The sequence below is a fragment of the Anolis sagrei genome, chromosome 3 (assembly GCF_037176765.1).
Source record: "Anolis sagrei isolate rAnoSag1 chromosome 3, rAnoSag1.mat, whole genome shotgun sequence".
NCBI lineage: Eukaryota > Metazoa > Chordata > Lepidosauria > Squamata > Dactyloidae > Anolis > Anolis sagrei.
The window spans coordinates 113,332,761-113,345,452 of NC_090023.1; the positions used below are offsets into that span (position 1 = coordinate 113,332,761).

General features: G+C 38.4%; 1 protein-coding gene across 3 annotated transcripts in view; it reads right to left on the minus strand.

The window, feature by feature from the left end:
* Positions 1–179: 179 nt before the first annotated feature.
* The window catches only part of ERCC5 (ERCC excision repair 5, endonuclease), a 32,786-nt gene continuing 20,273 nt past the window's right edge, over positions 180–12,692 (minus strand). For all 3 annotated transcript variants that reach the window (XM_060769584.2, XM_060769583.2, XM_067466854.1), the window contains exons 11-16: positions 11,340–11,459; positions 8,408–8,621; positions 6,041–6,185; positions 5,293–5,493; positions 4,767–4,851; positions 180–2,031 (exon numbers count right to left, since the gene is read on the minus strand). In XM_060769584.2, coding sequence (XP_060625567.2) covers positions 1,462–2,031; positions 4,767–4,851; positions 5,293–5,493; positions 6,041–6,185; positions 8,408–8,621; positions 11,340–11,459 — 1,335 coding nt within the window. In that variant the 3' untranslated portion in view covers positions 180–1,461. The remainder of the gene's footprint in view (positions 2,032–4,766; positions 4,852–5,292; positions 5,494–6,040; positions 6,186–8,407; positions 8,622–11,339; positions 11,460–12,692) is intronic.

The following is a 12,692-nucleotide window of genomic DNA, read 5'->3' on the forward strand; positions in this document are numbered from 1 at the left end:
TGAAGCCCTTTCCTAAAAGCTGCAGCAAAATACATAAACTTTGATAAATTAACTTTATTTATATCCCACCACCATCTTCCCGAAGAGACTCGGGGTGGCTTACAAAAGCACACACATAAAATACACAGTACAAAAGCACAGAAAATCATGACAACATAAATTTACACAGAAATTGCACATAGGGAGGAAAGAGTTTATTTCCACCTTGACATCTGCTGCAATCTGCTCCAATGGTTATTATTTGTAACCACTACAACCTGATATTAAATCTTGGATTTAGCTTTGTGAGTGACTCTTTAGGTCTGGTGTATATCTTCCACCTTTCAGCTTCACTGGAGTCTAGGTTCTAGTGTTTTCCACAGCATGCTTAATACTGAACAGCTCATCAAATTCCAACCTTTGATTTGCCTTTTTATCCCTAGGCTAAATAAAATACAAATCTTGTAATTTATCCTAAAGGAAAAGTTATTCCAGCTTCCCAGTAATCCTAATTGCCCCTTTTCTGCAAAATGCAGCTGTTTCCCTTCAGCGATTCCAAATGTTATTGGGTCCATTTCTTGGTTTTATGAATTAACAAATCAGGTGTGTATTACTTTCCACACACTTTTCTTTAAAGCAGAAAAAAGATTTAAGATTTTTTTAAAAAACCACTAAACATTTTACAATTGTCAACAAGAGCAAAGCATTTCCTACTCTTTTCTGCCTGTTAAAATAGTGTTGAGTAGCTGTATTCTATTTGGGCAAAATGAAGAAAAAGACACCAGCTATGACTCATTTTATAAAAGAGTTTGAATGAATTGCCTTTGAACTTAGCAAATCTGACTAATTTTCTCTCTTTGTTATGCTAAGGGAAATGTATGCCCCTATTTTCCTTTTATTGTCTCAGCTTGATTTGCCATTATTCATTAATATATTTTTCACATGCTTTACAGCTGAAGAATAACCATTTGTCCCTCTCCCATAGGATACAGTTTTGCACTGAATGCTACACTTAATTGCTCTTGAGAATAGGCAAAAAATAAAGTATGAAGGAACTGAAGCGGGCCAAAATACTTTCTTCTAGCAGATTGCAGAAACCCTGTACGATAAGCCACTCATCACATTCCATGAAGTGTGAAGCTGAGTGACAGGCTGGCAACATTACAAAACAATTTCAATTCATTTATGAAGAAAACATACAACACATCACGATTTACCTTCAGAAATTTCCTGAGGTAGACTAATTCATATTTATTACTTTGGAAGTTTCCTTAAGGGTGGGAAATTTAGTATCACCTTGATAAAATAATTCATAGTATCACCTTGATTAGTATTACCTTCAACTCAAGCTTGCAAACATTCCTCTGATACAAATAAATAGTACCAATACATACAAAAACACAATACAGGTGGGAATTTTTACTTAGTGAAGATTACACTGTGTTGCTCACAAAACAATTTCTTTAAAAATCACATTGCTAGCTAACACTGTTTCTTTCGTCTTCCCCTGGAAGATTTGCCCCTTGCTTTCCCACCGCCAAATACAGGCCTGGCTCTCACCATTGGCATTTTTTCTTCCTCACTGGAGCTGCTACTCCCTGCTTCAGCCCATGCTAGTTCACATCCCAGATTTGTTTTGTGACACCCAGTGTCCGTTTTAAGCACCTTGGCTGCTTTTTCTCTTTTGCTCTTGCCCAAGATTTCATTCTCCAAATCTTCAGCTGAAGACTCACTAGATGCCTCTGAGAGTTGAATCTCTCCTATGAAACCTCCCCCCAAAACACTCTGATTCGCATGTGGCGGTTGCTTTTTTCTCTTGCCTCGGAGGCTCTGTGTAGTGCATGCCCCTTGCTCTTCACTTTGCTTGCGTTTCTTTCTTTCCCTTTTCTTAAACTCTTCCTCTAGGACTGCAGTAGCCTCCAAGACTTCAGTTTCCTCTTCTTCTCGCTCCTTCCTCCTCATACAAGTCACAGCCCTACGAACCCTATGGCTCTTGATGGCTTGCTTCTCGTGCTGTGCAAGCCTGAAGAAGGAGTCGATACGGAGTTGAGTCTACAAGAAAGAGAGGCATTCCACAAGACAGGTTAGCAGAAGAAAAGTTGTATTGTATCCTTACTCATTAGTGGGCATTCAGATTGGCAGCTAGTTACCTCCTTCTTAAGGACATTGTGAGTTCTATGCAATTTAAGCAGGCCAGTTCACTTTAACCCATTGGGTTTTTCATTCATTCTTCTCAACTGACACTCAATTAGTTGCTCACAGAATCATAGAGTTGGAAGAGACCTCGTGGGCCATCCAATATAACCCTCTGCCAAGAAGCAGGAAAATCGCATTCAAAGCACCCCAACAGATGGCCATCCAGCCTCTGTTTAAAAGCCTCCAAAGAAGGAGCCTCCACCACACCCCGGGGGCAGAGAGTTCCACTGCTGAACAGCTCTCACAGTTAGGAAGTTCTTCCTAATGTTCAGGTGGAATCTCCTTTCCTGTAGTTTGAAGCCATTGTTCTACATCCTAGTCTCCAGACCAGAAAAAAACAAACCTGCTCCCTCCTCTCTATGACTTCCCCATCTCATATTTATACATTGCCATCATGTCTCCTCTCAGCCTTCTCTTCTGGAAGCAAAACATGCCCAGCTCTTTAAGCTGCTCCTCATAGGGCTTGTTCTCCAGATCCTTGATCATTGTAGTCACCCTCCTCTGGACACATTCCAGTTTGTTAACATCTCCCTTCAATTGCAGTGCTCAGAATTGAACACAGTATTCCAGGTGTGGTTTGGCCAAGGCTCTAATAGAGGGGTAGCATGACTTCCCTGGATCTAGGCACTATGCTCCTATTTATGCAGGCCAAAATCCCATTGTCTTTTTTAGCTGCCGCATCACCATAGTGATGGATAAAAGGTGATTCTAGATGGAAGCCACACATTCCCAGCCCAGAATTGGAGTATCTTGTGACTTTGGATAGTCCTCTGTGATCCACATTAAGAGCAAAAGGAAGGTAGTGGGAAGAATCTATAGTACTGATCAATAAATATGTACAGCTGGCTTAATCCGGAGAACAATTGCTGGACTATTTGCTACACTTTTTACTTTGCTCTGAATCCAAGGAAAAGGCTTTCACAAGCAGGGATAAATCCAGCTCGGGGATAATAAATCTCACACAGTAGTTGATAAGTTTTTGTAGATGTTTTCAATGGGTTCTTTCTACATATGAACGCAGCTTTTCTCATCCAGGATGATACAATGGTCTTTAGATTATTTGACAAACTATGGAATGAAATTGTGTGTCATTTCTGTGTGTTTAGTATCTGCGCACCAGTTCATAAATGGTGGTCTTTTTAAATGGTGCCTCTTCAGCAATTTCTAGCCAATTGCTACATGAAGCAAGTAATCTGTTGTTTAGATACTTTTTGGCAGCTGTAAATGCAGGGATTATGAGCATCATACAGCGTGTGACTACTCTGCCATTTCATATGGATGGTTTCCTTCAATAAACAAAAGAGAGTTCTGTGGGAAAGTTACCTGCCCTAATACAGGGACAATGAACATGAAAGAAAGCAATCTGGATGGTTCCTTTTTTAACCATGACATCGCAAGTTATGTGTTGTAAGGAGGCCAATTACATCCTGACAATAATTTCAAGTCTACTGGAATAGAAGAGGAGTGTTATCATTCCTGGCAAATTTTCAAGCCACCTGTAGAGAGATTGTTCATGCCAATTCCTGAGTTTAAAAATCAGGAGCTTTGAACACAAGCCAACTGCAAATCCCTTTATGTCCATCACCAGGATTCTGGTTATTTATAAGTCGTTACTACTTGTAGTTGAATACATTTAGACCATTTTAACAGACTGGAGACTGTGTAAATTATGGCTTCAGAGCAGAATCCACATTTCCTCTAAAAAGGGGATTCGTTAACCAAATCAGATCCACTAAATGATTTATGCTTATAAGAAAAATGCAACGCTGGTGCTGTCTTGTACGAAAGGAAAACAAAGGAAGTCATATGGTAGCAGAACGCATGGGTACATCAACCAATGAAAACAGGAATCTCCTAAAGTAACTCTGACAAATGTAAATCAATGGAAACAATGGCATCATGTAGCTTCTGAGAGGCAAACTATAACTCCAGGTAATGAGTGGCCAACCATGTCATGCCAATACCACCACAGTGAATTAAGAATAGTGAGGCTTTTGTTTTGGGGTTTGTTTGTTTGTTTGTTTGTTTTGCCTGGTTGTGGCTAAAGAGTGGTCTCCCCCATGCTGCACTTGTGCTTCTTCCCTGGCTCAGTAGGGACAATCCACACTGAGACACCAAAAGGAAGAAGATATGTATTGCAGCAAACACTAGAAATGCAATTTATTGCAGCCTGCCCTGAAGAGATTTGCTCTGAAATTAACTTATTTCACTGCTTTCTCATATGTCATTGGTAGAATCTATTCAAGTTCTTCACACATTTTATAAATAGCGCATTATTCATTTTTCAATGTATATTGTGAAGCAACTGAAGTGGAACGCACCATTGTAATATCACTGTTGCTTATCTCATATTTTGAGATAGATCAAATTCTTTTTTCACCCATCGTCTGCTTTTTTGGTTTTATTTTTAATGATGCCACACTTTCAGAGTGACAATTGCCAATTCATGATCATACAAGATGGTTTAATTACAGATATATAGCTTCTCATTGCAATGTTTATCAGCTGTGAATAAAACTAACCTGACACTTTATTACTTATTATCACCCAGACAACTGCCTAAGTTCACAATGTCCTATTTTAATTAATACCTGTTGAGCATTCAGTTGTTTCAGAACAGGAAGCAAGACTTCGTCTGTTTTTAACTTATTCCAGCCAAAATGGCTCTGGCAAAAGGTATAAACAGTTAAGGGTCATCAACAGAACTAAATGAAAAAAAATTAAAGGAAATTCTTAGAACAGCACCATATAGAGAAAACAAGAAGTGTCATTTGTATTTCACAAATCTATAAAAGTTCTATGTAGTCGTGTGATGACCACACAAAAATTGAAACTTTCTTTACTACTAAAGGTTTAGGTAATTGTAAAATTTGTGAAATTATCTTCACTCTTAAAACATTTTCAAGCATTTCTCCAGCCAGAGAAATTATAGTTGCCTTTTGTACTTAAAAGACAGGTTTCCACTGGCTAACTATAGAATTTAACAACAACACAAACTGCACCCTATCATACATGGGTGTATACAATTCACCTATACAAAGCATCTACTGGAAAGTATATAGTTAATAGAAGAATGGCAGTTTAACAAGGAAGAGACAAACAGAGGGGAAAGGATATTCTCTGATCTCTTCCAAGTCGGGTCTTCCCCACACGAATGACCCCTTGGATTCATCCACCACAGGATGCAGGTACGCTTCTGCTACATCAGGATTTGGAAAACCAGGTGCAATTTCCAACTGCCTCAATTTTTTCTTCACTTTAGTATCATACGGGTTGGGCTGTGTTTTCTTACACTTCTGAGCTTCAGTCCACCATTCCCTGAAAAAAAATCACAACTCCATTAAAAATGAAATCTCTAACACACACGAAGTATCAAAGCAAGGCAGCTTTTTGGTCATTATTTTGGTCATTATATCTATCACAGGGATTAATAACTTCATTGCAAGGATTTAATTGGAAATCTTTAGAGTCCTCTGTCAGAATTGGCTTGACCTCTGTAATTTCCAAAAATATTCCCAATTCTGCAATATAATACAAACATTGGTTCCTCCTAGGCAAGAGGATTGCAGCAATGAAAACAGACCAAAGTTCTCAGTACACACTCAGTCCCCAAACACCAGTTGATTATTCTATGCAGCAATAAGGGCTATATGGAGGAAGAGGTTGCATAAATCCTACTGCAGCTAAGGCCAAGACTCTTTTAGAAATCAGAAGACAAACACCCAACACTGTGACTGCTTCTTTTGATTTAAGTCAATATTTCTGTGTTTGCAGAAGTCAGATCTCTGGGTTCGTAATGTTTGTGATGAAAAAGAAACAAACATTGGAAGACAGCCATTAGCTGCCTGAGAGAAAAATCACGTACGTCAGCTTTAAGAGAGGTTCCAGTCCTCGTCCGGGAAATTCATTCAAAATCTCCATCGCTGTTACATAGCCAACACTAGGAATGCCTTCTGTGTAATCACTGCCAAGGAGATAGGCCAAATTAATTAACTTGTTTCGATCCAAGCCTGAAAGAAAGAAGAAGTAAACCATATGTGACAGAATTAGTATGTTTGCACTAAGAAAGATTCATTCATTTTGTCAATTAGAAAAAGAGGCCACTGCATGCTCTGAATACATAGTATGCAAAAGCATTGAAGATAAAAAGTACATTTAACAGTTCATATCCAGAAATTCTCAAACACAAAGTTGGATTCTTCTGCTAAATCTTCATATGTTTACATAGTGATGATGATGATGATGATTTTTCTGTGTGTCAGGAGCGACTTGAGAAACTGCAAGTTGCTTCTGGTGTGAGAGAATTGGCCATTTGCAAGGACATTGCCTAAAGGACAACTGGATGTTTTACCATCCCATGGGAGACTTCATTCATGTCCCCGCATGAGAAGCTGGAGCTGACAGACATGAGTTTCCCCTGTTCCCCGAATCTGAACCGCCGACCTTTCTGTCAGCAGTTCTGCAGGCACAATGGTTTAACCCACTGCACCACCGGGGGCTCCATGATAATTATGATGATGTGGTGATGACTTCTATCTTACCCTCTTCCTAATTTGGGAATCAAAGTGGCTTACAATAAATTAAAAATATACATTTTTAAAAAAATGCATAAGATAAAAAAATTAGATGATTGAAAAATTGAAACAAGATTAAAGCAAACATTAAACATGCACATACACATCAGCACAACGATTAGTAAGACTCAGCACATTATTTTGGTGGAACAGGCTCATGAAGTCAATGAGTCTGGAGAAAGTCTCTAAGGTCCCAATTACATTGCCGTGTCATGCAGTTTGAAATTGCATTATATGATCTGTGTGGACTTCTATAATGCAGTTCAATGCAGTTAAACTGCATTGCAGTATATGCATCTACACCAGTGTTTCTTAAACTGTGCTCCTCCAAGTGTTTTAGACTTCAGCTTCCAGAAATCCCAGCCAGCTTACCAGCTGTTAGGAATTGTAAGAGCTAAAGTTCAAAACAACTGAAGGAGCACATTTTGAGAAACTCTGATTTACACTAACTATATAATGCAGTTTCAAACTGCATTATAAGGCAGTGCAAATGAGGCCTCTTCCACATGCCCACATGTGAGGGGCAGGACAAAAACAAGACAAGGGGCTATTTAGTAGCACAGACTGGTTCATAAGTGGAAAATATAGTCCTTCAAATACCCCAAACATGAGCCATATACGGCTTTATAAGTCAAAATCATCAATTTTAATTGTGCCCAGAAATGGATCAGTGGCTAGTAAAGCTATTGCAACAAGAGAGGTATGTCTTTCCTGTAGCCAACCCCTGTCAGCAACCAGACTACAGTTCTTTGGAGCAGATGAAGTTTCCAAATACCCTTCAAAAGCAGCTCCATGCACAGCACATAGCAGTACTCCAAGTAGGGTGTACCTAAGGTATGTGACCAGGGATGGAATAGTTCACACTAGTTTCTCCAGGTCGTTTTTATGGCATCTGGCCCCAGTATCCCTTGTTCGCTTTGACTAATCTTTCTCTGAAATCATGTTTTAAGAGTACTTTAATTAAAATGCTAAATTTCACTTAGTTCTAGCTACTCCTCCAATTCAAAACAGGTATTATTCAGAACTATTAGATGAATCCCAGGCCCCTTCCACACAGCTCTTTACAATCCACATTGAACTGGATTATATGGCAGTGTGGACTCAGATAATCCAGTTCAAAGTAGATATTGAAATAAGAGAATGCACAAAAAGACTTACTACAAAAAAGACAAATCTTCAATTTCTGAGTATACTAAAGCAATCAAATATTAGAAGAATTAGGGAAGGCAAACTGTTGCAGTATATGATTTATGGGCATTTTCTTTCCACACATCTGCCTTGATATTCTGGGTTATATGGCTGTGTGGAAGGGCCCCCAGAAAGCAACCTTGGAAAACATAGAGTCGTCTTTTCCCTAACCTAGCCTCTTTCTCGTGCATTAGACAATTCTCATTATACTTCCATGCCTACTTCCACTGAACACAAGGGCACCTGCTGCCAAATTAAGAGTAAACCACCAATCTAAAATCCCTTTAAAAAGGGGGGAAAAAAGATTCTATTTGGCTATCTACCACTTTGATGTGAAATAAATAGTGCTATACTCACACAGTGAAATCATAATGATCAAAATATACTACATAAATCGGATGATATGTGTGAAGTAGCATAGAAACACCCAGAGTACAAACGCTCTGTGTAAACAAGATATTTGGCCTTACCCAGCTGATTCTGAAAATCCACATACTGGTAATACTCCACATACTTGTTTTGACTGAAGAAGTTTTTATACACATGCCGTGCTCCAAAGAGCCAAATATCACTGTCATCTGTGATTGTCCCAGAGGTCTGATCAGTAAGGTCTAAGATGGCACACTGAGCCTCCGCTTCCATTGGGGCTTCAATGTATGGAATACCAAAGAGACGCAGAAGCTCCTGTAAAGAAAGTCAGATAAGTTCAGTTTTTTCCCTCTAATTGATTCCAATATTTTCCTCTAACTAGGTCTCGGTTTTTTCCTCTAATTCAGTGGTTCTCAACCTGTGGGTCCCCTGGTGTTTTGGCCTACAACTCCCAGAAATCCCAGCCAGTTTACCAACTATTGGGATTTCTGGGAGTTGAAGGCCAAAACATTTGAGGACCCACAGGTTGAGAACCACTGCTCTACTTGATTCCAAGATTTCCCTCTAATTAGGTCTAATTAAGGAATGATTCACCCATCTCTGCATATCACTTTATGCCATGTGGCTGAAATCTCTGAACTGACTTTACTGGCTCTACATTTGATGTGAAACTTCCATTTGTGTTTCTAATGGCTTCTTTATCACTGCAAGATGCTACTTGATGTTGTCACCAGCATCACATGAAGCAATGCAGGATTCTGCAAATATTCTCACTAAAGAAATCAATTTTGTAAAGTGCTCTATTATACGGATGCTTAAGCAGGCACACGAAACTTTGCTGCACCAATCTGAGTGCATAATAAAGAACCTTCCTCCATTATGTCTGATCAAAAACAAGCTTTTGCAATGGGAAGGAATCAACTGTGTGCTGTAAAATAGTTCTGTCATCTGCCATTAATCCACTTTCAATCATTACATTAACATGTTGTACTGTGCTATTCTTTGGGGAATATTTTCTAAAGACAACTCTTTTTTTTGGGGGGGGGGGGGAGTGTTCGTTTTTATGTATCTTCACAAATCGCAACTATATTATCTCATAGTGAAAACGCAATGGCATTCACACTTTTCTATTTAATGTGATTTGAATTTTTACCTGAATGTAATCATGTAGCAAAAGCTGCATATCCAGATATAATCTCAAAACTGGTCTCCATGGGAACTTGCTATCTACAGATTGTAAGCTGTGTAACTGAGTAACCAGGACACTATTGACACTAAATATACGACAGGAAATTTTGAGCTCAATTCAACCCAAAGCTTCTATTTGTTAAATGCATTAGAAAAAACTTAAAGCACTTTTCACAAAACACCCCCATTTTCAGAAGATGAAAAATAACTAGGGATGTACCTAAAAAGAAAAAGAAAATTTGGACTGATCCCTTACATTAGAGTTCCTAGAAAAATGTATAGCAAAGGGTTGAAAGCTTTTAAGGAACAGCTGTCAGACTTATGCTCTAGGCAACCGTGGTTCCCAAATTCTAGGGTTCCACAAAAGCATCAGAGAGGTTTCGTGAGATAGATAGATAGATAGATACATGCTAGGAGTATTAAGGTTTTACTGAAATTCAATGTACTTCAGCTTTAGAAAAAAAAATGGCTTCCCATTGTTTAGGAGAGAGTTAGTGTTCTGTGAGGTAAAACTTTTCTGAACTGTTCCATGACCCAAAAATTTGGGAACTGCTGCTAGGTGGGCTCACTGCTTCCAAAGGATTCCCAAAATAATTGATGTATGCCTTTTAATACTGTTTTATCTTTTGTTTTAATGATGCTGTATCCCACCTTGAGCCACAGGAAGAGGCAAGTAATAAATTCATTATTATTTGATAGATAACAAGATTACTACACAGCAAACAAAATCGCTATGCTGGCTTTTGTATTTGATTACACTTCGGACACTTCCTAAGTGTCTAGGACTGTGTGATGTATCAGCGAATAATGTGTTCAGGACCAGATAGGGTGGCCTTTTAGAGCTGACAGATGGTAATTTTGTCAGCGCCAATTGTTTCTAAGTGCAGGCCAGGGTCTTTAGGCACTGCACTCAGTGTGACAATCACCGTTGGGGCCACCTTTACTGGCTTGTGCCAGAGTCCTTGCAGTTCTATTATTTATTATTATTATTACCTTGTTTTACTAGCTTTTGCATCCACTTTCAGTGATGTTATTTTAAAAAGCTATATTTATTTGTATACGTCTCTTCCCTAGAATCATTCTGCCAGCAGCCTGATGCGAAAGAAATATTTAATATGCAAAGCGGCAAAAAGAAATAAGTAGGCAATTTGCTCCTTTTATCACTGACACCTCTCTCTCTCTGCCTTCAGAAGCTTCTTGAGTCCTTTAGAAGAATAAAATAGGAAAGAGGGCCACATACGCCATCTTGAGGTCTCTGAAGAAACAACGCGCTATACATGTAATAAATTGTACATATATAAATAAAATATGGGGTGGTATAAACACCTTAATATAAATATCATATCCACCATTTTTAAATTAAAATGTATTTTTTCTTTCTATGTTCAAAAGTATCTATTTCCAGCGCTTCACTTCAATTAGTACTAGTTTCTTATTAAGGCTCTTTTCTCCTTCCTTCCAACTCTGTCAATTGAAGCAAAACACTGTTATCAGTTGAATGCCTTTCCTCCTCAATATAGTCTGTTTTTATTTCACAATGTAAAAGGGAGGCATGTAAGCTACACAACAGCCTTGTAATACTTCCATGGGGTTGAAATGGCAACACTAGCACTAAACAAATTGTAAAAGAAACACTATTTTTCACCCCAATGAATACAAATGTATAAAGCGACTTATACCTGTAGTCCGATCCCTCCTTTCAACTGTGCCTGACTTGATATTTTTTCCAAGTCAACACGATCATACAGCTCGGAAACCACACAACACTTTAACTTTCAGAGTTTGTCCTTCTGTAAATTGGAAATTTCTAGGAACAAACAAGTTGGAATAGAAAATGGAATGTACCTGACTTTCTAAAAACATCTGTCCTGTCACAGTGGCAGCAATGCGTTCCTGCTGTTTTTTCTGAGCATGAAGTGTGTTTTGTTCAGCAGAAAGATTCATTTCCATGACTTCCAATTCCTCCTGTAACACAATTACTCTGTTAAAGGCAAAGTCTCAAAAACTGCATATTCAGTAGACAACAACTTTAAATGGAGAATTTGTTAGAAGACTCTGTTGATTTAGGTTACACATCAAGAGAGCTGGAATCTTAACTCAGAATTTCATTTCAAAGAAAATCCCAAATTGCTAATTCTCATGATTGCAGATAGAGCCAGGTAACTTACAAGTGGCAAACCAATCATGAGAAGGAAAACCTTAACCCCAACTGAAGAACAAAGTAAAGAAAAGTTTATTTCAGGATTATATGTAATATGGTCAATGGTCAGCTTCAGGATACTGGGAGATATAATCCAAAAAGCATTTTTTTCAAGACCTGTTCTAAGTTATAGGGAAATCATAGCGGCTGCCCTTGTGGAGAGCAAGTGCATCCTTTCAAATATCTGCCCAAAAAATTACTATCTTAATAGTAAATTTATGAGAAATACGAACAAAATATTTTAAGAATGCAATATTCAATGATTAAACTCCCAAATTCCTGGCTTCTTTTATGAAATTGTCAGTTTGATCAGCAAATTGTTGATATTTGAAGAGTGCAGTGGGATTTTTGGTAGGTGAATGGAAAAATACATTATGGAATATGGCTTTGAAGGGAAAAAAATGACCTATCAAGTAAAAAGTGTTAAAATTAACAGGGACCACGAATCTTTTGAGTAAGTTGGCTTCCTTTTCTTTCTTATGGTAATACAAAGAAAAATTTGTTCCTCCAACTATTCATTTCGGTTTATGGAATGATGTAATGTCATACATAATTAAAAGACATACACATGTTAATCTGCAATATCAGTATGCAAAGGGAACTTATAGCACCTTAAAGATCTACACTGACCATTTAATGCAGGTTGAAGCTTCAATCTATGGCAGCCAGACAATGAAATCCCACCAAAAAAGTCCTTAATTCATCAGTGCTCTGTGGTTTGTGTAATCACCATGAGTGCCTCAAACTGATTCCAGGATTTCCTATGTAATCATCTGTACAGTGAAACCACTTTCTTCAGTATTTTTTTTCCCATGTCAGGAGTAACTTAAGAAACTTACATGTCACTTCTGGTGTGACAGAATTGGCTGTCTGCAAGGATGTTGCCATGAGGATGTCTGGATGTCTGATGTGTTACCATCCTTGTGAGAGGCTTCTCTCATGTCCCCGCATGAGGAGCTCGAGCTGGTAGAGGGAGCTCAACCCCCATCTTGCGGATT